We start from the raw sequence: 27,267 nt of genomic DNA, 5'->3' as shown, positions 1-27,267 counted from the left end.
ATTTCTAACAATTCTGCATATATGTGTTACTAAAAAATTCTTTCACTTTTTGGCTATATCATGGAGCTGTTATAAACCCAATCCCCCCCCCCCCTTCCGATGCGACATCACGCCTACGTTTAATTTCGCTGAGCCAAGGAGATCTCCTTGGCTGAGCTATACCGAGCTAGGTACAAGTAAACGACGTGGCATACTACATATGTATACAGCATGCATGATGCATTTCTCGTTTGCACTTTGCATCGAAAATCGTCATCGATGACGGTTCGGGATATTAAAATCAAAATGTGAGTCGAATCTATCTCCTTTGTGAAATAATCTATCTAAAATGAACGTCGTCGCAAAAATGGCAGGAATAAGTGGTAAAACAGGAACCCGCAGACGAGATGCAATCAGAGTGCAAGTTATGGTAAGTTGTCTTCTTTCCTATGACAGACGGTAGAGAAGCATCAGGCAAAATAAATAGTACCGGGTATAGGCCTGTGTGTGGTATGAAGTACCGGTAGTCCCAGGCATACGATTACAAGTGTGTTTTGTTTTCCCTAGGCCGATAGCTACATGTATGTTACTTATTCTTTGCATAGCCGATGGCGATGACGTCGTTTTCTTTCCAGAATGATAAGTTCGTAATTCGGCTTAGTTAGGCCTAGGTTAGAATTTTTTCTGCTGTTCTCACTTTAATACATGCATCATTAAAGTTTATAAAAAAATTATACATCAAGACTTTCCACAATGCAACACTTGTCTTAAGTTTGACTTTGAGTGACGTCCTTGCGGTAATTCTTGTGCACAGGGTTGAAATTTGAATATCTCGAGAATCCAATATCACCAACAGAAAAAGCGACATAAAATTACTTAGGCTACTCATTTTCTCAAAGGGAAGGACTCAATTTGTGAAATTATGGGCAAAACATCGGCAAATTTTGTTACCTTTTCTTTTGTGTCTGCTCCGAGAAAATAGTATCAACTATTGTCAGCTTGCAAGCAGAGGTCTCCAAATTCGTAAGTAAAATGTGATACCAACCGAATTTATGGCATTTTAACCTCCATCTGATATAATTATCCTTCCTTTGTCTGCATCTGCTTGATTTCGTTTCTAAAGCTTTACAAAACTTTTTTTTGACACTTTTTCAGCCGATCGCCATGGAATTTTTAGATCACGATACCAGCGAAACCCTTGACCTACTTTATAATTCTGTCAAGCGAATTTGACTTTGGGATCTCACCTTGTGTCTGGTGTTTAAAAATGATTTTTATTAATTTCGTGTGAACTGAGAAATTTTTGATTGAAAATCAACGTCACGCGTTATGATGATTTTTTTAAATATGCGCAAGCGCAAATTATAGTCACCCCATCATAGGCTCTAGACAGATTTATCCACTGTTTCGGAGGAGTTTTTAATTTTCTTAAAGAAACTTTTAATATTTTCTGATTTTTGGTCCTCATAACGTTTACACCTCTCCATGACAGGGTCAGTAGGCTATACAGACGGATCTATGGTATACTGTAGGGCCAATAAATGTAATAAATTTTAAGATAAGATTCATGATATTTATCGGCCGATACAACTACAAGTATTTTTAAAAATCTAAGTTAACACTGCTCATGATAATGAGCTTCTTGTAGCTAGGCTATGATAACAAAGACGGCAAGATGGTGACAATAACAGACAGAGTAAACGCTTGTCTACTTTTAATATTTTCATTCATTATATGAGTAATATTAGTTAAGAATATAACTTTTTGGCCAACAGGATTAAAATAATATTGTAGCCCATCTCCGTAAGTTTGGGCTCAAAACCCTAAAGAAAACAATTATTTTGAAGCAACATTATTGTCTCCAAAATACTTGGTGTGCGTAGAGCAATGGCATCTTGTCCCTGGCTCCATGGAGATTAAGCACGTCAGTGATATGACACGAATCTCCATGAGCCTTCTGGCTACCCGTACCAGAATTTCAATTTAAAAGCCAATCTACCCAGCTATGGCATTCACCTGCTAATAACAAAACCCTTGCACGAAAACTATTGAATCATCCTAGTATTAATAGGGATCAGAATTTAAAACTTGTACAAAGCCTAATATTGAGTTTTGGGATTCTTGGGAATATGCTAATTAGCCTACAGCACTGCATAACTCTGTACAATAAAAGATACATGACCAAGACAAACTATTTGGGTAACTGGCATGGTACTTTAAATCAATGTTTACAAAGTCTGAGATAGACATTACTTGTAACACGCTCATTGAAAGTTACAAGAATTTTCAGAATACAGAGTTTATTGTAAGTATGAAGATACAAGAATACATTGTATTTTCAGATAATTTTCAGAATATGGCCTCTTGGTCACTTTTACTGCTGGTATGTTAGTACATGTATACAAATAATGAATTTTCATGAGTGCAATGGACAGAATACTTCATGAGGTGAAAGATGAACTGATCCATTCAACTCGGCTACGCCTCCTTAAATGAATCATTCATTTCATCTTTCACCGAATGAAGTATTCTGTCCATTACCTGAATGAAAACAACAGTCATTATTTGGTTTACATGTTATGACATCTAAAAATGGATTCTTCTTCATATGAAATTTATGAATTTTGATGCAAAATATAGTCGTGCGGTGCGAGCTCGGCCTGCTGATTATGGTGTATACATACAACGTGCACTTCAAACATGAGTTGTTCTGTGTGGTGCCTGCATGCTGTCTCGGTGTGCAAGTGCAATGGACAAAATCATATGGATCCGAAATTTCACAATGAATGGATCAAAAATTGCACTGTTGATGATGTCATTGTAAAATGGGCTGAATGATCGATGTCAAACAACCAATCAAATGACAAGGATCAACAATGTATCTACATGTACATGTAGATCAGCGTCAGAATTACACGGGGCGACGGGCAATTTCGCCCCCATGACAGCCCAAATCGCCCCTAAAAATTCTCAAAACGCAATGCTTTGGGGCGACTATTTATTTTAGAGTCTCTCCAATAAAATACCATCGACAATGTAAAAAATACTTCACACAATTACGTTCTCCGGCGGCGGAGCAAGCGCATCTTTTATATCGCCCTTAATTGCCAGTTATAGGTTGAACGGTCGATGCAATATCCAAGCCTTCCGTAACACCGGAAACTTCGCGACTGTAAATAAACGCGCAATGCAATATGGGATGCGGAGTACGCATAGTCTTTAGCACAGGCTTTTTAAGAATTGTTGACGCACTTGCCGCATGGCTTATGTATATGTACGCGTGCACGATTAGACTGCACAGCTGGTAACGAGACCACATGCATCTTACGGTATGTGTACTATGCATGCACAGAATTGTAAAGGCTAAAGCGATCAGCTGGCGATCGACATCGTCGAGTCGGAGTGCGAGATGGATAAGCAGCGAAGCCATATCGTACATGTATAAATTTAAATATCTGGAAAGCTAAAATCAAGTAACTTCCAATTTACGATAAGCACAGTTTCAAATTGCCAAGTGCGTCTCTTTTTCAATACCATGGTTTTTCCATACTTCACCATGTGCAATACTTAATGCACACATTTCCACATTGGGATATCACAATTCTGTGATATAGTAATTCGAATTGCTCAGGAAATAAATCCCTGTTCACAGCACATACGATGTGTGAGTCTTTTATCCTCACAGTCGCTGTCTTTGCTTGTCAAAATGGAGCCTTAATAATCCAAAATCACTTCGCTTACAGTTGTGAATTTTAACTTTTTAATTTCTTTCTTGAAGAGGGGTAAATAACAGACAATAAATCATCAAACAAGGCTCAATCTAAAAAAACATTTAGGAGGACGCCGTGCACTTGAGCGTGGTACTTGCATGCTGTTAGCTAGCCAGTTTGAGCTCATGTTCTCTGCCAGAGCTCTGGGTGAGAATTCTATCAGTACTTGCCTAAGTGATGGTGATTTTCTGTTTCAGATAGAGTTAAGGATTTCATGTTAATTTTTGAAAACTGTCAAAAAACTTTATGATTTCTTCATTGTGATTAATATTTAAGTTATTAATGAATACATTTTCACCGAATTTAGACTCTCCCAGAATGAAAGGCATTTTCTGTGGAGATCTGCGTTTTCAAAATAACTTGTGAAAAACTTAAGGTACATGAACCTACAATACATGTAGGGGAAGGCGGGGTAAGTTGAGCATAGGGGCAAGTTGAGCCACCAGCCCCAGGCCAATAATGAATGAGTCCGACATTGTGGTGGTGTCATGTATTGATGACCCATAGCATAACCCCTAACCCCTTCACATTGTTTTCAACTTTGAAACAAAAAGTATTTTTTTAGAGGGAAAAATGTGAATTTCAGTCAAAAAAGTAAAAAAGAGTGTGAAATAGATAAGTGCTTTATAAACACAAACGTCTTTAATTATAAAAAAGACATGATAACAACATTATTAGTCCAGGTATGAATCTTCATTCTTGTCATAGTCTTTTATATGATGGATGCATGATAAATGTGTGGATACAAAATTATCGCACTAAGTTCGGACTGGGGTAAGTTGAGCCAAACAGCATGGGGCAAGTTGAGCCATGGTAATTCCTATGGTAATGTATCTTAAAAAACAAAAAAAACATAAAAATCGATTGAAATGCTGGCTGAAAAGAGCAAATTTACATGACTGCTCTTTTCCTTTTAAAGAATGTTAGTATTTATAGAGAATTAGCAAGTGAAAAGACTTTAAACAAAAAATTGACATGCTGGTTCTCCCCTCATACATTTTGTACATAGTTTTTGTGGCTCAACTTACCCCAGAAGGTGGCTCAAACTTACCCCATATATGGGGCAAGTTGAGCCATTTGACATCGTTTTTTTCAAAGGTCACGATGACTTTCAGTGTGGGGATAGAAAGTTATATATAGGTGGAATATATTTCAGAAGAATTAAATTTCAAGGCAAGGTACTTATTTCGACAAGATTATTAATCATATCAATTCTAACATGCAAAAAGCAAAAACTGTCACAACTTACCCCGCCTTCCCCTACTGTGTACATAGCCTGTGGCTATGTGTTGGAATTTGAATAGACTGAGTAAGATATTGATTTCATTTCTTTAACATAATTTATATGCAATCCAAGTGCACCTCATAGTCACAATCACACACAAACACCCACACCCATGATTCTAACCATGAAAAAAAATTATTAAAAAAAAAAAAAAAATTATTATTTGATCTGAATTCTCTCTTTCTCCATCTCTACCTCTATCCTTTATATATCTGTTTTATTCATTAATTTTATTTAGACCTTTTTTTGTGGGGGGGGGTTCATTGTTCATGGTTCATTAAAGATGAAAAATAAATAAGCCCATATGTGTGTTCGGTTGTAAAGGGGATGTGGAGTGAGGGTGTCAAAACACACTTAAACATTTAATTAAATCTGATTTCTTAAATGTTTGAATAAGCCAATAAAGTCTTGGGGCCTCGATTGGCTCAAATCTGAAGTGTGTGAAGCTGAAGGTGACTCTGGTGGGATCACTGTTGATTATTGTAAGGCCTGTAGCTAAAAAAAAATGTTTTGAGCTATTAGGCGTCACAGTGGGTCTCGTAATGTCAAAAGGTAATTGCTGATATGCGATAAAAAAAAAGTAGCCCCATGAATTAGAAAATAGCCCCAAGATATTCAGTGGTAGCTCCAATGTGAAAAAAGTAGCCCCCCCAAAAAAATTAATTCCTACCCTGATGTAGATGTCATATAATCTGTCTGTAATAGAGTACTACTAGTTGGTCTATTAGTCAGTTGTCAACTTGCTCTGATTACTTTATTTCTGCATCAATTATCTTCATACTTGGTGCACACAAGCCTTGGGTAATACCTTATGTGATCTCATTATAATGATGGGGTCAAAGTTCACCTAGGGGTCAAAAGGTCAAATGATATGTAGGGACAGTGATTTTCCGTTTCTAAAAATTGCCTTTTCCGTTTCAGAAAATCTCAAATTCCGTTTCAGCATGTCTGAAAACGGAAATTCTGTTTCCCCATAGACTTTGTGTACAAGAAAAATTGACAATTCCGTTTACATAGAAAACCAATACGCAACGAGTAGCGATGTCACTTGAAGAAAACTTTGTTGTAAAAATAGCAGAAAAAATAGTAAAAAATATTGGTGAAGGTTTGAGGAAAATCCGTTAAAGAGTGAGAAAGTTATTAGAGTTCAAAATTTTGGATTTGTGACGTCATAAACGAGCAGCTGCCCCATGTGTTATGTAATATAAAATGTATAAATTTCAAATTTTGTATGGTTCCTTATGACTTAATTTTGTTTTCTTTTCATGATCGGGTGTGAAATGATTTGTCTATTGAGACAAAAGTTACAGTGAAAACCATTTTCAATTTTCTGAGAAAATGACATTTCATAGATTTTTTACCATTCGCTATGTAGGAATGCTGCTCGCATGTGACGTCACAAATCAAATAATTGAAATTCTAATAACTTTTTAATTATTTGATGAATTTTTCTCAAACCTTCGGTAATTATTTTTATTATTTTTTCTGCTATTTTTACATTAAACTTTTTGTCAGGGTGAACTTCCCCTTTAAGTATACCTGTATTTCACATTACTGACCCCTAGTTACCAAAGTTTTAGACATGCTTTAAGAATAATTGCACATGTGTTAATTATGTGAGATAGGCTTGAATAAGCATATGTAAAATTGATAAGATAAATTTAGATTTGTATTGCCAGACATTTGATTTGATATGAAAATAATCATAAATTAATTCTATGAACCACGATGAGATAATAATTGTCAAAGCTTTTATTCTATTTTGTTCCTGAAATCTATATTCAAGCATTGGCAGTAATTTAATGAAACTGTTGTACTTTGTCAAACAGTGTACACTTATTGTTGCAATATAGTCATTGCAAAAGGAGTTAGCAATTCGTTCTTTTCTGATGATAGAATGTTTATATTCATTGTTCTTATAGTTTCAATATAAAATGAATACAGGTAGTTCCTAAAAATTAAACAAGAAAAGAAATTAAAAGACTGAGGTATTTAAAGAGCTTTTATCTGATTAAACACAAGGCTCTATAACAACAGGAAGCCCGTAATTTTTCAACCATGATAAGACTTCTATAAGAGGGATTTTAAAGAGGTATTTTAAAGAGGTTTGAATATTAAATATAGAGTCAGAAAATAACAAAGCTGAATAGTAAACAGTACTAGTTACTATCCTTCCCTTCTAATCTCTATATTGCCACTCACAGACCTACATGTATTCTAGTTTATGACAGCCTCCACATGTATTAATTTCAAGTCGATAGTGTGACCTTGAATGGTGTAAAATAATTAAAAATCCCTCCTTTTTATCTGCAGGTGCATACAAAGCCTCAGAAATTTAGCTGTCTATAAAGGGATGGAAATTATAATTTAGTCCTGAATTTTCACAACTGAAGGTCAAATTTGCAAAGCAATTCATCAGTACATAGAAAGATGTTAATGGTATAGCCTGTTGCCATACATGTACATGTAAGTGTCAGGAGTGTTGACTGATTTATTTTGATTAAACATGGTCAAGGGTTGAAAATAAATGGGGTAAATACATTAAAACCTTTTCTGATGGTGTGCAACGTAGCTCAGAAACAATTTTTATAGAATGGATGTCTTGAGAAAATCTGTGCAATCTAATTGATTGAAAGATATGCACAAATTTTTACTGGTCTACATGAACGATATCGATAATCAAAACGATATCAGTCGTAAACAAGCTAATGGTGCAAAAATATTGTGAGTCATCACGCATGTTAATGTTGTGCTGTTTATGTCAAAATTGTTACTTTGCAAAGACCCAAAGATGAAGTACATGTAGTTGTACGGTAATCAAGTAAAGGATGCAAAAGGAGAGCTGTAAATACAAATAATATTCTTAGGCTGGGCGGAATTAATATAGTATTGTGCTGGTTAAATGCCAGCTACGACCTGATCTACTGCCCTGGGAGATCAACGATTCGTGCACAGGCCTATAAAGTATATGTACTTGATGTAACATACAAGCTAGGCAGTGCAATCCCAGGCAGCCGGTGCGGCAGCTGTTGGCCCTGCCCCTGGTCTCGGCGCGGGCTGGGCATGCGTACATGCAGCTACCGGAGGTCTGAAGCTGACTGGTTCTATGAGTGCACTGCCTACAAATGTATGTTAGCCAATGCAAAGGTGTATCTGGCATTTAGTATAGTAATAGTAATATGGAGGCATATTATCAAGTTAGGCATGTTACATGTATTCATGTACATGTAATCAAGGGTCATCAAGGGTCTGCATCACATTTTAGAATATATCATGCATCTGGTAAATATGCCGTGTGTATGGTAATTACTTATGCATGGCCATGCGATGATGATTATTTATGCATGGTTGGTTGTTAAAAAAAAGAAGATTTTTTTGCCAAAAAATTCTACCATCCTATAAAACAAATGATACACAGGTTTTTTTGTGCATCGGTAGGACTAGTGAGTATGCTATCTACACGTATGGAAACCTATCTAAACAGTTTTGTAGTTGCCTTGTGCTCACAAAGCTTACCAGTGCGCTCACATCTGTGCACCATTTGAATTCTAAATGTATACTAAAACATGGTGAGACAACTTAATACTTACAGTGAGCATGCAATAGCTGCACATACAATGTTTTGACAGTTCTATATGATTCATATTATTTGAGATCAAATCATTTAGTCTCCCCTGCATAGCAGAGCAGACCTTTGACATCAAATCTTAACCTAAGTTTTAGTTTTTAAAATGACATCATATTAAACTAAGAAAGTATATGGACCTAGTGAATGAAATTAGCAAATAAAGGTAATGAACATCCTGCCTGGGTTTCAGGTCACTTGACCATGGTCAAAGGTCATTTCAATGAACTTGGACAATGTTGGGGGAATCAATATTGAAACCTTCACCCAAGGTTTTAAGTTTTTGAAATGTCATTTAGAAAGTATATGGACCTAGTTCATGATACTTGCACATAAGGGTAGTGAAGTATTACTAAACATTCTGTGCAAATTTTAGATCACATGACCAAGGTCAAAGGTCATTTAGGGTCAATGAACGTAGTAGAATATTATATGAATGGTGTTTTTTTTATGATATAGTAATTTTCAAAGTCAGCACTGCTGTAACATTGAATCGTGTAATGTAGGCGAGACTGCCAGAAGCACTCCACTATTTTGGGTTTTTTCCAGCAACTGTCAACCATATAATTACTGCTCCAACTCTTTTTCCTTGGCTTCAGATTTTTGAGGTCAGGCAATGAAAAATATCTTTGAAGAATTTCAAAATCCACTTTATTGGACTACAATTCAAGTTAAGTTTAATTTGATTGTTTGAAAGACGTGGAATAAAAATGAATAAAATTTGAAATGAACTCATTACATTCATGTTTACATGAAAGGCCAGTGATATATTTTTCTTAATGTACATACACAGGCAGCCATACATGCAAGTTGGAATTCACAACTATATCAATGCAATTTTGTTACGGAATGTAAGCCATTTAATGCCATCAAGCCTTTACATTACATGTACACACACCTGATGGAATGTGTGATTATTTTATTGTCCATACTACTGATGACTCACAAGTTATAGTGGTAGAATATTGTACATGTATAAGTATGCCAGTTTTGTCTCAGGAATGATATATCAACCTGTTTAAAATGCACATATTTCTGATTCACACTTGACAAGTGGAAATACTAGAAAAATGAGATTTTCATCAAAGTACATGTATCAAGTATTTTTTTTACCCACAGTAGGCCCACATCAGCTACATGTAGGACTTTGTTGGTAAGAGTGAGAAATTTGGCCTCCATCCATAGATCATCACAAATCAATCAAATATTGTCTGGAATTTTCTATAAAGACAGTGCATGCATGAGATTAGACTCATTCATTTCATTTTATTTCTTGGTTTATTTATTTATTTCAAGCAAAGTCGTACACATACTGCAGCTAAAAAGCTGAAATGCATAAATTTACAGAGGTAAACAATTTGACAATACTTCAGCATAAAAGAGAGTTAGGTATTGATATTTAAAAAAAATCCAGTGTAATTAACCCATTACTCATTTCCGTGTATTGAATTTCAGTGTATGTACAATTGCAATCCAGAAATCATTTGTACATGTACCATAGTTTTCGCACCCTGGTGCAAATTTGCAAAGTCTGATATGCCTTTTGTACTAATTAATGTTATTATTAAAAGAGAAAAAGACCCCATCTGAAGCAAAAAATTACTGTAAATTGACAAATTGGTTGATAGAATGCTTACTACTGTAAGCTACATGGACAAGTTTCACGCGAATATCGAAACTGCAGCATAGGCATTCCACACCTGTTGTGTGGAGTAGCGTGCCCAAAATGTGCAAAGATCGCTTCCTGAAGAAAGGTTGTGTCCTCACACTAAAACCAGTTTAGCGAGGCAAAGCGATCTTCAAAACTGCATCGCGAGGTGGTTTTTTGAACCAGTGTAAAAATTGCTTCCAAGATCGCTATGACCATTTTCATTACATGTTAAACTATTTTCCATTAAACTATATCCAGTAAACTAGTTTTAGGAGGGCAGTGAGAACGATGTCACGGTTTGAGTGAAAATAAGAAAGGATGCAGCAATCTTGTTTTGAACTTACATATTTGAAAAAAACTTTCGATTTTGGCTTGGAAAGTGGAAGTACATGTATATACCAGTTTGTTCATACTGACTTGAAAAAAGACTTTGCAAAAAGCCCAGTGAGTGTGAGGATTTCGAGCCCAGTCACAGGGCCTTTAGGAACCTGGGGTGGTATTCTGAAAACGTTCTTATCTTTTTTCTTATCTCAATGAGATAAGAAGACGCTAAAATCATTGCAAATCGGTATTCTGAAAATCTTCTTAACCCGTTCTTATCTCTGTAAGGACTGCCTCCTTCTTATCTTCAACACGCCCATTTTTGTCTCACCTGCGAAGCAGAGTGAGACTATAGGCGCCGCTTTTCCGACGGCGGCGGCGGCGGCGTCAACATCAAATCTTAACCTGAGGTTAAGTTTTTGAAATGACATCATAACTTAGAAAGTATATGGACCTAGTTCATGAAACTTGGCCATAAGGTTAATCAAGTATTACTGAACATCCTATTAAAGTTTCATGTCATATGACCAAGGTCAAAGGTCATTTAGGGTCAATGAACTTAGACCATGTTGGAGGAATCAACATTGAAATCTTAACCTGAGGTTAAGTTTTTGAAATGTCATCATAACTTAGAAAATATATGGACCTAGTTCATGAAACTTGGACATAAGGTTAATCAAGTATCACTGAACATCCTGCCTGAGTTTCACGTCACATGACCAAGGTCAAAGGTCATTTAGGGTCAATGAACTTTGGCCGAATTGGGGATATCTGTTGAATTCCCATCATACATTAACTTTGAAAGTTTATGGATCTGATTCATGAAACTTGAACATAATAGTAATCAAGCATCACTGAATATTTTGTGCAAGTTTCAGGCCTAATGATCAAGGTCAAAGGTCATTTAGGGTCAATGAACTTTGGCCGAATCGGGGGTATCTGTTGAATTACCATCATAACTTTGAAACTTTATTAGTCTAGTTCATTAAACTTGGACATATGAGTAATCAAATATCACTGAACATCCTGTGCGCATTTCAGGTCACATGACCAAGGTCAAAGGTCAATGAACTTTGGCCGAATTGGGTGTATCAGTTGAATTACCATCAAAACTTTGAAAGTTTATGGATCTGATTCATGAAACTTGTACATAAGAGTAATCAAGTATCACTGAACATCCTGTGCGAGTTTCAGGTCACATGATCAAGGTCAAAGGTCATGTAAGGTCAATGAACTTTGGCCATGTTGGGGTTTTTTGTTGAATAACCATCATATCTCTGTAAGTTTATTGGTCTAGTTCATAAAAAGTGGACATAAGAGTAACCATGTATCACTGAACATCTTGTGCGAGTTAGAGTAGTATTCAAAGTCAGCACTGCTGCTATATTGAACCGCGTGATGCAGGTGAGACGGCCAGAGGCATTCCACTTGTTAAGATATTACCAATCAAAATGCGCTTTATATTGGCAGTTTAACCAATAGAAGCGTTCCTTATTTGTGAAGAGAACATCATGGGCGCTGCACGTACACTGTTTCTGGCGCATTGCGCGAAATAGGCATTTTATACGCAATGACTGATTATTATTTCGAGACACGTGCACAAAGTAAAGAAAGAAAGTAAAGAAAAAAGGTGAAGAAAGCAGTTACGAATAAGAATAAAACAGGAAGAAAGAAAGTAAGTAGGTAGCAGAAATTTAAAAAACAAAAGGATCAAAGCAAAAAACAATGAAAGAAAGAAAAGGTAAACGAAAGGAAGCAAGCAAAAATAACTTAAAAGAAAATCAAAAAATCAAAAGAAATAAAAAAGGAAAGAATACAAGAAAGAAAAAGGAGGAATAAATAGAATGATAATCAATGGTAAAAAGAGGAATAAAAAATTGAAGGAAAAATATAGAAGGAAAAGGAAAGAAACTTAAAGGAAAAAAACAAAAAAGGACAAATTAAAAAGATTCAAAAGGATAAAATGAAGGAATAAAGAATTAAAAAAAAGTTAGAAAAAACGAATGAAAGAAAGTTAAAAAAAAGAAGGAACAAAATATGTAAAAAGTGAAGGAAGAGGGAAAAGGGGAAAATGAAACAAAGAAATAAAGAAAGAGATAAGAGAGAGAAGATAAAAGATTAAAGGAAAATTAAAGCAAAATTGAAAACTAAATAAACATAAAAAGAAAGGTAAATTCAAAGAAGGAAAAAAACAGAAGGGGAAAATAAAAAAGCATGAAGAATGAATGAAAAGAAACGAAGAAAGATTAATGGAAAGAATAAATAAAACGATTTGTAGAAATTAATAGAAGAAAGAGTAGCTAAAGAACGAACGAAATGAGAATGAGCAAAAAAGTAAATTAGAATAAAGAAGAAAGTAGTCAGAAAGAAGGCACACATTTAGTGTCATAAAGCAGAAATAAAAAGAATGAAAGAAAGAGCAAATGAACGAGCCCAAAAAAAGAAAAAAAAAGAACCGCAAAAATAAAATGAAAGAAATTATAAGAGAAAGAAAACAGAAAAAAACTAGATTTTAATTCGTCATGCGGACGAATTAGGTGGTCTGTCTTTATTATTGCCATCATGATCACTATTACCATGTTCATGCAGATCAATGTGATCTTCATGATGACAACTGAATGTTGATTATGGATAGAATGCTTGTGAAAGACGGGAGATGATAAAGCACTGTAAAAGAGTCTCTTTGATGTATGACAATACATGTGATTAAAAAAGTAATCATTATCTGTTTTATCTTGCTAAATTTTAACTTTTGTACCTTTAAATTATAAAGGATCATGTACGAAATTGATGTGATGTAAATATTGTTACTTTTTGATAATTGATAATGGAGATATGATTGATAATGTGATTTTACAAAATGGCGTCTAGATGACGTCATCATGACCTTTTGACCTTGAAAAGCTTATTTTGGCGTTTCCATGACAGATCCAATTGATGACATGAAATTCAATGAAATTGACAATGTCAAATTTGAGATATCTTGGCGACAAATATGTGGTCATTAAAAATAAATAAAAAGAAAATTCTGACGAAATTAAGAGGTGATCTGTCAAAGACAGACCACCTAATAATGAAGGGAAAAAAATTGAAAATTAAGGGAAGGAGGAAAGAAAGAAAAAAGGAACAAATAAAATGAATAAATAAAAAAATATGTATAAAGAGGAAAGAATGGATGAAAGATAGAAAAAGAATGAAGAAATAAAAAGATTTTAAAAAATACATAAAGTGAAGGATGAAAGGAAAAGAAAAACAGAAAGAAAGAGAAAAAAGGGGAAAGAAAAAAAAACTTAGTAAAGAAAAAAGGAAAAAAATCATAAAGGGAAAATAAAAAAGAAAGGACCCCTCCCAATCGTGGGATTGATGCTGCTGTGTAGGCCCATCCTCCCGTTTTTCATTTATCAATTCACATGTATCATTTTATATTCATGTATTGTTATTTGTTTTAACGGAAATATATTCAATAAAAAAGAAAAGAAAGTATAGATAAAATAACGCAAAAGAAAAATAAGGAAGAGGTTAAAGATTCAAAAGAATAAAACAAAATGAAGAATGAAAGAAAGGAAAAAAGACAGAGAGAAAGGAAGAAAAAGCGAAAATAAATAAATGAAATAAATAAAGAAAGAAAGAAAAAAAGGGATAGAAAAATGAGACAGGCAAAAAAAGGTAGAATGAAAGTATGGGTTGGAAGAATACTTGTTACCACCAGTGGCCATCGATTTTCAGCAAGAAAGAACGCGGACATCGTGAGATGTGATAACACTCTAGCTATCTTAAATATTATCATAAATATCGCAAAGAGATAAGAAAGAAAAAAGATAAGAATGTTTTCAGAATACCACTTATCTTCATTTTGTTCTTATCTTTTAGCGCGCTTTTGTATCATATGCGCGAATTATAAATTTACGCGCTCAGCATTGGATGGAAAGCAAGATAAGAACAAAGATAAGAACGAAAGATAAGAAAAAGATAAGAACGTTTTCAGAATACCAATTTGAGAACGTGACGTAGATAAGAACAAAATTAAGATAAGAACGTTTTCAGAATACCGCCCCAGATTTGGATTTCTTATTTTAACCATTGTTTCCGAATCAGAATCGCTACCTAAGAGGTAGCGGCCAATAAGTGAGCTTATTGCTTGCATCAATGAACCCTGTAATCCTGTATGACACTGTGCCACAGAATTTCCAAATATATGACATACTGTGCTATGTAAAACTGACACAGAAATTAATGACTTTCTCTTTCTTTCTCTTTTCCAAATAGAAATGTTCGGGCCTGTTGCAACCTGAGTATAAGAGCTTCAGTATAGATCCTGAAATCACCAGCTTTGACATGCTACAGCTTCTCCTTGTACAAGCATTCCAACTAAAGATGTAAGTGATGAATATTTAGCATAAATTTTTATCTAAAAAATTATATCCAAAGCCAAAACCAATTTGTAAATTTTTTTATTCATATATGAAAATAGCTTGTTCTTGCTCTAACTATTCCATTCAATATGTAAAATTCAATCTTTCATTTGTTCATTACTATGTTTGAATCTGATGTGATTTAGGTCAAAAGTCATATACTTGTTATAACTTACAGATCCAGTTGATAATCAGAGACTTTTTTAATACACATGTATGTGGTACTGACGAATGACGATCTGGGTCCCGTAACACAAAATTTAGCGATTTATTGCTAATTTGAAAGAATGATGCTGTCAGGCTTCTGAGCAAAATGCGCATGCAACGATGATCTTGGTAGGCCATTTCATCTATCGATTAAATCTTTGTGTTACTGCCCCAGATGATATTTCCAGGTTTTTGACAATTTTTAAGTTTGAAATATTGAACGGATATGGCAATGTTGGAGGTGCATAATCAAGAATCCATCTTTTTTCCAGATTAAATTTTTTTTGGGGGGTGGTATGTACCGGTATGCATTTCTCAAAGCTGTGATCATTGATTTTTAAACACGTGCAAGAATATATGGAGAATCTTGTAATGAGAAATTTAGTAGTAATACCATACTGTATTTTCTATTTATTTTAGACAAGTTACATGTATGTTACCCATTTTATGTAAATTCTTTGATTGTATGTTTTGTTGTCATTGTTTTTTTTTAATTTGTACGTTCTAAGTATTTTGAACAAAACATCTGTTTGCGATAATACAGGGACTCAGTTTTATAATTATGAGGGGAGCAATAAATAGCTCTCCTAGATCTTTTAAGGAGAGCGGTAGAGGAGCACTGCAAAAAGCTCTTCTTCAACATACAAGGGGAGCTTTTTGTCCAATTAACAAAACAGATGGAGGAAATGTATGTACTATAAAGTTACAATCAACAACCAAAGGAAGTATTTGTAATTGTTTTACAATGTTTTGTAAGTAGAATGTGTGTTATCAAAACCTGTTTGAGTTAGGTTTGACTTTGGCTTAAAGTTAAGTAACTAACAATTTTTTTTCAGGGGCTCCATTTTAATTTTTTTTGGCAAATTTCGGGGGCTCTTTTTAAATGCTACTTTTTTGTATTTTGAGGAATACCTGTTCACTTATTAATGAATTATTACTTTTTGTTCAATATTGTATGATTTTTAAAGTTATTTTTCATGCTTAGAATCTTGGATGTGGGTGTGTGTGGGTGAGTGCGTGTGTGTGTGACTGTGAGTTGGACTTGGATATACCTGTTCACTTATTAATGAATTATTACTTTTTGTTCAATATTGTATGATTTTTAAAGTTATTTTTCATGCTTAGAATCTTGGATGTGGGTGTGTGTGGGTGGATGTGGGTGTGTGTGGGTGAGTGCGTGTGTGTGTGACTTGGATATACCTGTTCACTTGTTAATGAATTATTACTTTTTGTTCAATATTGTATGATTTTTAAAGTTATTTTTCATGCTTAGAATCTTGGATGTGGGTGTGTGTGTGGGTGGATGTGGGTGAGTGCGTGACTGTGAGTTGGACTTGGATATAAATGAATTCAATATCTAATTTCTACTCCATCTATTCCAGTACAATACCTTGTACTCAGCCATGTACATGTAATAAAGGCCCACATCCCCTAACTTTTCCTGAAGTTCTTTGAAAACGCAGATCTCCATGAAAATTTCATTTCTCTATTGGGGAGTCTAAATTCGGTGAGAATGTTTTCATTAAGAACTTAAATATACATGACAATGAAGAAATCATCAAACTTTATTGGCAGTTTTGAATAATATTCATGAAATGTAAACTCTGTCTGAAACAGAAAATCACCATCATTGAGGCCTTTACTGAGTGAATTGTCCCCCAGAGCTCTGGCAGAGACAGAGCTCTAACTGGCTAGCTAGTAAAAGCGCCAATGCGTGAGCCTGCCGCCAGCCTTGTAAAATAGATGGACCTTTGTTTGATGATTTATTATCTGATATTATACCTCATCCCCTAGAAAAGAAAATAAATGATATTTGAGTCATAATTAATAAATCAGGTAACTTATTTTGGAAGTTAATAGGCCTAAGCCGTTTTGAAAAGCAAAGCCGAATGACAACTCACCAATGCTAGGTTACAAGTCTCAGGGATTTATTTCCTGTGTAATTCGAATTATTTAATCACAGAATCGTGATATCTGTAGAGGAAACATGTGCATTCGAAATTGCACATGGTGGTAGTCATAATGGACCCCTATACATGCAACTGTTTCCCGACCGTTGCATTGATTTTTTTTTTCCGTAGTTGGTACCATGTGTATGGAAATACGTGGTACAGAAAAAATAACGCAACGTCGGCATTTGAAACTGCGCTACTCGCGCTATTTTTAAGGATTATTCATGACTTTGAGTGTTGGTTTTTGGATTATTTTTAAATGGTAAGTGGAGCTCGAGCATATTGAGTTGTTATTCACTCGGCAATAAGCATGATTTTGGGTGATTTCGAGGGCGACTTTAGGCATTTCCGCGCAGGTCAACGATTGCGAGGCGCGCTATTAATCGCGCTACCAAAAATGGATTAAGGCGCGCATGTAGCGCGCGATCGCTCTCGCGCGCCTTAAAATCGAATCCCTGATAATAAATTGCAGGGATATACATGTACCTACACTATGTTTATGAAGCCATGACAGCACCCTAAAATCAATATGCTTTTCCTTTGACGTGAAACCTCTTCTTGAAGCCACTCAAAGTGTGAACTTCAAGTACCTTTAACCCCTATGCTACAACAAGACCTACATGTAGCCTACATATAAAAAGAAAATGGGATTGAGCACTACCTAAAGCTTCAGCATTGTGTACTTGATCAAAAATCAAATGTGTTAGGCATCTTCTAGCAAGTTCTATCTATTGAATATTAGATGGGACTTGCTGTTCAGATTCATATCAATACATACTGTGTAAACTCCAAGCCAAGTTTTCATTGTATAGACTGTAATAAATACATGTACAATCAGATAATCTATTAATTAAACAGGAAAAGAATTTGATTATTACCAGTATGTCCTCCCAGAAAATCAAAATTCTCAATTGCCTTGTTATTTAGGGTTGTTTACATGAACTAACATTGCTCTTATTACTAGAATTAAAAAAATATGTCATATTGTCATTGGAGAATTAAACAATGTCCCATCATTGAAAGTATTGGGTTCAGGAATGTCATGGATTTTTTTTTATCATTATTAATTTGATCTATGTGGGAATGTTTAAAGCAGTATGGACTACATGTACATGTAAGTCTAATGCTGTTGCCACTTGTATGGCAAATATCTGTTGGTCAAATTCTTGTTAATTTCAAACCATTTGTTAAACATTTTAATACAGGTTTGAAAACATACAGTACTTGCACACTAAATCCAGTTCAATTGTGTAACTATTTTGCAGACTTATTTTCATTATAGATATAGATCATTATAGATAATGGTTCTGCCTTACCAATTGTTTAAACCTTTATGATCCAAGAAAGATAAATTAAGAGGCTTGTATAAGACATATTTATGGTTAATCGTAAAGTATGATGAAAAGTATATGAGTTTGGTTGTCATGGGGAGGTTTTAGTACGACTTGTACTTTTTAAGTTTTAGTACGAGTTTTACTTAAGTGCCTAGTTGCGTTCAGTATAAAAGGCTTGACCGCATTGGTCAGATCATGCCATGAGGACGCGCACTACTGCATATCAATTAACAAGATCACTCATTGCATATCATGTACGCGTCAGTGTTTAAGTGCGGCTCTAAATCATACTTTAAATCTTTGTGAAGTGCCCCCATGGTTTTGTATTCACTTACAAATGAAAGAAAATATTCAAAGTCACAGGAATAAAAGTAATCTAATAGTGATGAGGCTTTAAATTATTTCATTATTTACTTTGATTTTTTTGTTCAACCCCTCAGAGGTTTTACCATCAGCTACCTGTCACATGATGACAGAGGTCAGGAGGTCTATCTATCCATGTTGTCTGATTGGGATTTAGATGCTGCTATCTGTGGAGCTTCAGACCCATGCCTTAGGCTTAAAGTGGATGCTAAACCATTTGATGGTCCAGGTATGCCATCTGCTAGTTGTGTTCTTAAATCTCACTTCAGGCACAGTCAAAATAATAAATGAATATTATAAACCCCTAAACAAGTTCTGCAAGTCTGAGGGAATAATTACTTATTGTTTCACTGTGATATAATTTATTAGAAGGCATTATTTTCCCCTGTTTTTTACATTGATGTGCCATTAGCCATGAGAATGTGCAGGGTTGAAAAATTTGCAGTGCTCAGTGTATTAAACAAAAGAAATGTTGCTAAATTCAGAGTTTTCAGCAGTGAATTCGAGGATGGACTGAATTTGAATGATATTGATGGGCTGATGCGTGAAAGTCATCTCATTGTGTATTTTCATTGACATAATGAATGATGTTGAACCCTGTCATTTTAACAAGTTTGAGATGTTGGTTTCATCTTAAACATTTCTGAACATTTCAAGGAAAACAAAATCACCTTGGCAAATTTTAAAACACATTGCACATTTAAAAGAAATCAAGACTGGCTACAATGCATCTGGCAAAATTTCACTTCTGACTTTGCCCTAGTTTTCACTGTAAGAACACATTCCATGATTACAAATTCACAACAGATATCACCTCATTGTAATGAAAAAATAATGGACCTTTCCAATAATATCAGTTCCATTCTTGGTAGTTCCCTTGAGTTGGAGAACTTTTTTTGAGGCATTTATAACAAACTAAAAGAGATATTAGTATGTTGAAATAGACCTGATGCTTCACATAAGTTCCACTTAAATCTGGCTTTGTTGAAAAAAAAATCATTCTAAATGCCTTGTGGTTTATGCTAAATTATTTTTCTTTCTAAGAAAGCTATTGTAACTTGCTACTCATATACTTAGGTCATAATGCACATTTTCTGTAGACCTTAGCCCTTTTTTTTTAGAGTTGGGCTGAACAGGTTAAGGACTGTCCTGAAGTTCTGTTGTAGATTAAAAGTTGGAATTATCATGATTTATATTCTTTCCAACTTTCTTCTTTTTCAGGACTCTTGGAGGACTGGGATGTGATTACAGGAATGGAAGCACCTCTTCACAATTCCCATGATCGCAGCCATTCTGTACCACTAGTCGGCGCTTTTATGGATCAAGTTGGGAAGACCTTCAATAGGTTTCAGAAAATCTTCACAACCAATGATGATTCAATGGAAGGGGAAAAGTATGAAATGCCAATGAGACCTCTGGATGATCAGGAGTTCTGGTCATTCTTGGATCCACTTGGACGTCTTGAGAGACCACAGGAGCTACGTATTAGGGTGTACCAGGGAGGTGTTGAATCATCCCTGCGCAAGGTAGTCTGGCGCCATCTCTTGAATATCTATCCCGAGGGTATGACTGGAAATGAGAGGCTAGACTACATTCGAACCAAATCAAGAGAATATGAGCGGTTGAGAGACAGACTTCAAAACGACCCCAGAGAGGACTTCAAAAATATTAAGAACATGGTGCGTAAGGATGTTCTACGGACTGATCGTCTTGAGAAGTTCTATTCTGGCGGGGATGAAAACCCAAATGGTATTAAGTTGTTCAATGTCTTGACAACCTACTCACTGGCACATCCTGATGTATCATACTGCCAAGGTATGAGTGACCTGGCTTCACCCATTCTCTATGTAATGAATGATGAAGCTCAGGCCTACATTTGCTTTTGCAGTTTGATGAAACGTCTTAAAGGTAATTTTATGCCTGACGGACATGCCATGTCCATCAAGTTTTTGCACCTTACAGAACTCATTCGCTGTTTGGCTCCTGACTTTTATGATTACCTCAAAGAACAGAATGCAGATGATCTCTATTTCTGTTACAGGTGGCTACTTTTGGAGCTGAAGAGAGAGTTTGCATTCCAGGATGCATTGAGGATGTTGGAGATTATGTGGAGTTCCCTCCCTCCAGATCCCCCAACTGATGGTGTTACACTAAATGGACCGATCACTGGGAATTCCCCTTCAGCATATGCAATTGACAGGGTCCGCTTCCGCTTCTCACGTCTCAGGAGCTCATCTAGGGACAGTCTAGGCAGTCAGAGCAGTTTGAACAAAACCCCACAGTCTGTATCACATGCTGACAGCAATTCCAAAGAACAGTTGAAAGAGGAAGATCCAAGCAGGGTGAGTGAAACACTCAGGGAAGTAGATGACGAGGAAGCAGATAGTAACAAGAACGAAGAACAGTGCGAAGAAAAAGAATCATGTGCTACCAAATTGGAGCCTGCAGAAAAGAAATCTAAATCATCGAAAGTCAAAAAGTATAGAACTGAGTTGCATATTTCTATTGAAAAGGAAGACCTATCTGGGAGAAATACTAATGAAGGGATATCAAATCATAGAGGACAGGGTGAAGAAGGCAAACCCAACAACAATGCAAAGAGCCATCCAACTAGCCTAGCATTCTATCAGAAATCAAGTGATGATATGACCTCTCCTGGAAGTGAAACCTCTCCTCTCCTAAATTCCTTACCGAAGTCTCCTCCCAAATCTCCCCAGAGACCCCACCCCATGTCACCACTAAAATTCCCCCGTCAGTCTCCATCTTCCCCCTCCCGTAGCCTGTACAGAGGCTTGCCCCCTCCTCAAGACTTTGGTGGAGGAAACCCCTTCATGATGTTTGTCTGTGCTGCATTGCTTCTTGGTCACAGTCGCAGGATCATGGCCAATAAAATGGACTATAATGAAATGGCCATGCTGTTTGATAGGATGGTACGCAAGCATCACCTGAGCAAGGTATTGCATCATGCTAGAGCCTTGTACTTGGAGTATCTACAATCTGAGGCGGCTAGGCCACAGGTTCAGGTTGTAGGGACCAAAGCAGCTGGGAAGGATGGACCAAGTGGTATGTCAGGTCTTAATGGCTCTGCCGCTGCAACAATCCAAGGCTCTTGTTAATGTAATCAATAAAGCCGCATCCAAACTGCCTAGAAATTGTTTATTGTTAATGTAAGTTTATTCCCTTTTGTTTTTATTATTAAAGGTCACATTTATGAATATGCATGTATGAAGAAGCATGTCATGCAGGCATTTTAATTGAAATTTGTGCAGTAACAACTGTAGTAAACATAAACAGTAAAGTAATGAGGTTGACTTCCATTCAAGTATATGTATGTACTGTATGTGTCATGACTATGTGCATTTGTACCTGCAATTATTGGACGTGTGATTTAAAAATGTAATTATTGGACCAGCTTATTCAATACATAATGTGGGACATTGCTAATATCTGTTGTATTTTTCGTGAATGTTAAAAGCCATTGTCATTTATACTGTGTTGTTATCTCAAAATATATTCTGTTATGAAATATTCTTTTCATGCTGTCAAGATCTACTTTGCTAATTAATTTACTTCTGCATAGTGCACAAACACAAATGAAATTGCATTTCTATAGTGCATAATGCACAAAGTCTCTATGCACTTCACATATACATGAATTAAAAATCTCAACTAATGATATGCAATATGGTAATTGAAGAGAATAAATTACAATAGGATTAAATAATTCAATAATTATACAGCATGGCATAAAACCATGCAATTTATGGTAAAGCATATCTTATGATACAATAACTTAACTCTCGACATATACCAAATTCTGACTTTTATTAGTACAGTGTAAATAAAATCTATAAAGCAAATATATAATCAATTCTTAAACAGGTATGTTTTTAGTGCAGTCTTAAAGGTCTGGATAGTGGATGCAGTCCGGATGACAAGTGGGAGAGAGTTACAGAGGGTTGCAGCATTGAGGTGAAGGTGCTATTGCTGTAGTACTGTGTCTTAAAACAAGGAACCTGAAGAAGATGCTTATTCTGTGACCTCAGAGCACGGGAAGGAGTGTAGGTGTTGATGAGTTCAGAAAGATATGACGAACCAGACAGAGACTTATAGGTGAAGAGGAGGATCTTCATGCAAATTCACTTGTCAATTGGAAGCCAGTGGAAGTTACGAAGGAGGGATGAGTTGGAAGTCAGTCCATTAGCTCACACTGTGATTCTTGCTGCTATGTATGTTGTTGCCTTTGACTTGCTTTTAATTTTTATTTTTAGGATTTTCATTTGCCTTCAGATCCCAAGTATTCACTTTCCTTTCTTGTTTAATAGAGATATCAGTTTCTTTTCTCATTCTATTTTGATGATGACTGATGAGTAATGATGGTAGGATATTTTTTTACCATGTCACAACTTTTACTTTATATGGTTCGTGCTAAGAAATGAAGATATTTCTGCCGTGGCGTCTGTCATCTGTCCACAGTTTCAAAATGCTTCTTCTTTGTCATTTTAAATCTGATTTCATTTTTGTTTACTTTTATGATAGCACTAGGTGGAGGATTCAAAACTTATACACAGAATTTATTTTTTTTTTACATTAGAGAGCTACATGAGGTTCACCAAGTTTCTTCACAGAATTTAGACATTTTGACTAGAAAATTATGCTAATTTATACAAAATTTATTCATAAATCACAAAAATGCTTCTCTGTCATTTCTTCATCAATTTCAATTCTGTTTCCTCAATTTATGTCACCAATATAATTCACTACAGTGTCAACTGGGCTGAAATTGAAATTTGTGTTAACTTTGATGCTGGATGAGCTCCACATTATGATGTAATAGTTTAGAAAGGCAATTCCCATTTCAAGGTAAAGATGCCTAGATTTGAGAGGCAAAACAAGTGATTATTGCTTTGTATAACTTTTTGTGTAGTTTTTCAAAACCTATAATAATACTTGTTAGTTTCAAAAGAGCACCAGCAGTTCAAAACGAGTGCTATTTGAAATGAACCAAAAGTAAGAATGTATTAATTTTCCCCAGACCATGATACATATTCTTCCTGTCAAAAAACATTGATATGCCATTATATTGTATGTATAAGAAATGTTTGTGTACATCTTACATCTTGATACTGCCAATGACTTTATGAAAGTTCTATTACCTAGCTTGATATAATTTTCCAATATCCCTATGTCTATGTATACATACACATGTGCACCATAAAAAGTGGGATGAAGGTATAAGAAGATATTTTTTCTTTATTGTGTTTTTAAGCTGAATCTCACTTCTACAGTTTCCTTCAAGACTGATTTTCATAGGGCTCACAAATATTTTGCTAAGGATGCAATTTGTGAAGTCCAACATTTTAAGGTCATAAGACAAAAAGGTGCTTAAGTTTCGGAAGCTTTGTGAATTGTTTGTGGGAGTCGCTTTTCGTTCACAAGTAGTATTAACAATTTTCCCGCTTAACGTTTGCGAGCCCTGTTAAAAGAAGGCTTGTGAAAGGAAAATGTGTTATTTGGGATGCCTTGAAAACAAAAAGAAATTTCATACTTTGAAATTAATAGCTGCACTTAACAATGAAATCCCTCTTGCAAGCAATACAATCTGCACAATACAAAAGACATCACAATTTCACAATGACTGTGCTAGAAGTAATCATTAGTAATCTCTCTCTTTGAAATGTATCTAGATGCATATCTTTATAATTTAGTTTTTTTCATTAGATTCTTCTGAATATTGTTCTAGCATCCTTATTAAGTTAGAAACAGATATAATACTACCCGGATTTAACTCCAGTACTCTGGACAGTTAAAGTTACAGTACTTGTTTTTTTCTTCTTCTTTTTATACTGTATAAGTACTATTAAGAATTATTTATTTTGTTAAGAAGCAAATACATGTAGTATTATATTGCAATGCTGTATATATTGTAATATTCTCTTGATCAATTGCTACATAAGTTAATCCTCAATTTGTTTTATTAATTTTACAAATTAATTATCGTTAACTTAAATGCAAATAGCTTTTCGCGTAGTCACATGAACTGTGGCACCTCAGAGGTGCCACAGTTCATGTATGACATTTGCCTAGATATCTGAACAATTTTTGTTCTGAAATATCTACTGCCATATCATACAGTGTATAAAGCTGGAAAAATGTGTAGCAAGCTAGCATTCATCACAAAACTGTCTTATTTCATATACCATTACAGATATCTATGAAAAGAAAATTTTTAAAGAAGTTGGGATTTGTGTTTTTAAAACAATCTTAGTTTAATATATAAACTTAAATTATATTCTTGTGTTTTTGTGTGTATATTTGGGATTATTTCATTTGATATATGGGCGTGTATAGATTAATTACATTGCTAGCATATTAGAGAACTCCTATTTGAATTATAGTCTTTAATAGCAAATGTGGTAAACAATCTTTTTTTGCAAAATGTAGTTTATTTAAATGTGTTTTATTACTTTGTTTTTGTAGAATATATCTGAATTTAATTATAAGCATAGAAAATGCAATTAAAAAATGCAACACGAAAAAGCATTATTGGTATTGCCAGTGCAATTGCATTATTGTCTATTGAACTTGGTAAGACATATCTTACTAAAGATTTATCATGATATGTTGCTCCATAGAGTCTATGTGCAGATTATAAATGTGAGAATGTCAGTGCTGATTACTATGAAAAATTATTTTACAGTACTGTTATCTATTCTGATTAAAACACAATCGGATGTCCCTTTATTGATCTACATTCCATTGCTTTGATAATCTGTCCCTGTTGAGCTGACACACCTAATGCAATCACAGATGTTCATTCTTATGCATATTATCATAGTGTGTTTAATTCCAAAATAGTCAATAGATGCATTTACACACAGTAATATAAAAAGTGAATTTCAATTGAAAATTTTGGTTGATGGGATGGATAGTTCAAAGAGAATGATTTTCAATTAGAATTCAAACTTACTGAGTGGGGTTCATTCTAGTTTGATCCCTTCCCCAACAACAAGAAACCCCCAGTTTTTATTTGATGCTATTTGAATCATTATTAGAATAGTAATAATTTTGTACTTGGTTGACACTCACACATAAAATTATTTGGAATTATCATTTTGATTTTATGAAACGCAGATGTAATACACATGTGTTGAATTAAGCCAAAGGGTTAACTAAAACCTAAGTCAGCTTATGTTTTACAATATCAACATTATTTTTATTTAGTTTTTCCCCATATAATTTGAATCATGATTGAATGTTAGCTTAATGGCCCAAATAATTTTTGAAAACAAGCTTTGTTTAAAAAATCATTGCCATTTATTGCTTCTACTTGCCAGTAATATCGTCAACCATATTTAGAGTTGTAATGGCATTAAGGTAGTCACCTTGACCACATCCATATTTAGCTATATGTTATATTTGATTTTTGAAATGTAAATGAGCATATAATAACCATGGTGATTTATTGAAATTTACTTTCTAGATATTAATGAGTATATTTAATATATGTTCACATTTAAAAGTATGTGTATATTTTTTTCTTCCGTGTCTTGTACAAGTTATTTTCCTCTTTATTTTGGAGGGTAGGGCATTGGGGATGATGGATTGCGTATCTTTTCTAGCAATTTGTTTTCTTGAGCCCCTTTTAAGACAGCACGGTTGTTCAGTGTATGTTGATGTTAAATGTGTACAATACATGTTGAGTCATAAATAAAAGCGATAAGTATCTTAGCCAGGGTAATATAGGAATGCCTTGAGTACCTTATAAGGTGGATATGTACACTATACAAATACCACACCCTTTTTCTTTTCATTTTATTAAGTGTGAATAAAAGGATGTGATCAAAATCATTGATTTGAAATTTTAATTCTCAAGTGTGTACAATCAGTGCATGAAATGGGAAATTTTGTGCCTAAAAATTAATCATTTGAGATGGTGTATTGAGAATTCTTCAATAATCTTTTGATATGTATTTTGATTTTCCTTGTTTGCTTTCCTTTATGTTAATGTACATTCTATACATAATTAAATGAAATGTACTTAATATTTTGATTATGCAAAACATGCAGCATGATATTTTGAATAGATATATATTCACTTATTTGTATTCGCATGTTTGGGTAATCATGCTTGACAAAAGTTGAATGATAGCAAATTGTCATTTGTGAACATTATCATGCAAGATGGTTTTGGCTTTGTAAATATGATTTCTGATAAATAAACCAAACCAAACCCAAAATATTTTGGTTATTTCACAAAAGAGTCATTAAAGGAGAAAGAAACTTTTGGAAAAAGATAGCTTGTGTGAAAACAGAAAAATCAAAGAAACAGATCAACAAAAGTTTGAGAAAAATCAGACAAATAATG

General features: G+C 34.7%; 1 protein-coding gene across 3 annotated transcripts; it reads left to right on the top strand.

Annotated features, from left to right (window-relative positions):
- Window positions 1-208: 208 nt before the first annotated feature.
- Window positions 209-27,267, top strand: LOC121409943 (TBC1 domain family member 25-like). Of its 3 annotated transcripts, XR_005969250.1 has the most exons (5): window positions 209-409; window positions 14,898-15,007; window positions 18,977-19,128; window positions 20,121-22,066; window positions 22,782-27,267. XR_005969250.1 is itself a non-coding variant. In XM_041601734.1 (4 exons), the coding sequence occupies exons 1-4, from the start codon at window positions 329-331 to the stop codon at window positions 22,013-22,015; spliced, it is 2,238 nt and encodes a 745-aa protein (XP_041457668.1). In that variant the 5' UTR covers window positions 209-328; the 3' UTR covers window positions 22,016-27,267. The 3 variants fall into 3 exon arrangements, 2 of the variants coding, with proteins under 2 accessions (XP_041457668.1, XP_041457669.1); XM_041601734.1 differs by having other exon boundaries at window positions 20,121-27,267; XM_041601735.1 differs by lacking the exon at window positions 209-409 and adding an exon at window positions 2,920-3,418 and having other exon boundaries at window positions 20,121-27,267.

This window comes from Lytechinus variegatus, chromosome 3, assembly GCF_018143015.1.
Source record: "Lytechinus variegatus isolate NC3 chromosome 3, Lvar_3.0, whole genome shotgun sequence".
Lineage (NCBI taxonomy): Eukaryota > Metazoa > Echinodermata > Echinoidea > Temnopleuroida > Toxopneustidae > Lytechinus > Lytechinus variegatus.
This window is presented reverse-complemented; position numbering and strand designations above follow the sequence as displayed.

Excerpts from the sequence above, each read along its gene's own strand:
- LOC121409943 (XM_041601734.1), top strand. The coding sequence starts at position 329 with ATGAACGTCGTCGCAAAAATGGCAGGAATAAGTGGTAAAACAGGAACC. Across the intron at positions 410-14,897 it reads CAATCAGAGTGCAAGTTATG|AAATGTTCGGGCCTGTTGCA; the intron begins GTAAGTTGTCTT and ends TTTTCCAAATAG. Across the intron at positions 15,008-18,976 it reads CAAGCATTCCAACTAAAGAT|AGGTTTTACCATCAGCTACC; the intron begins GTAAGTGATGAA and ends TCAACCCCTCAG.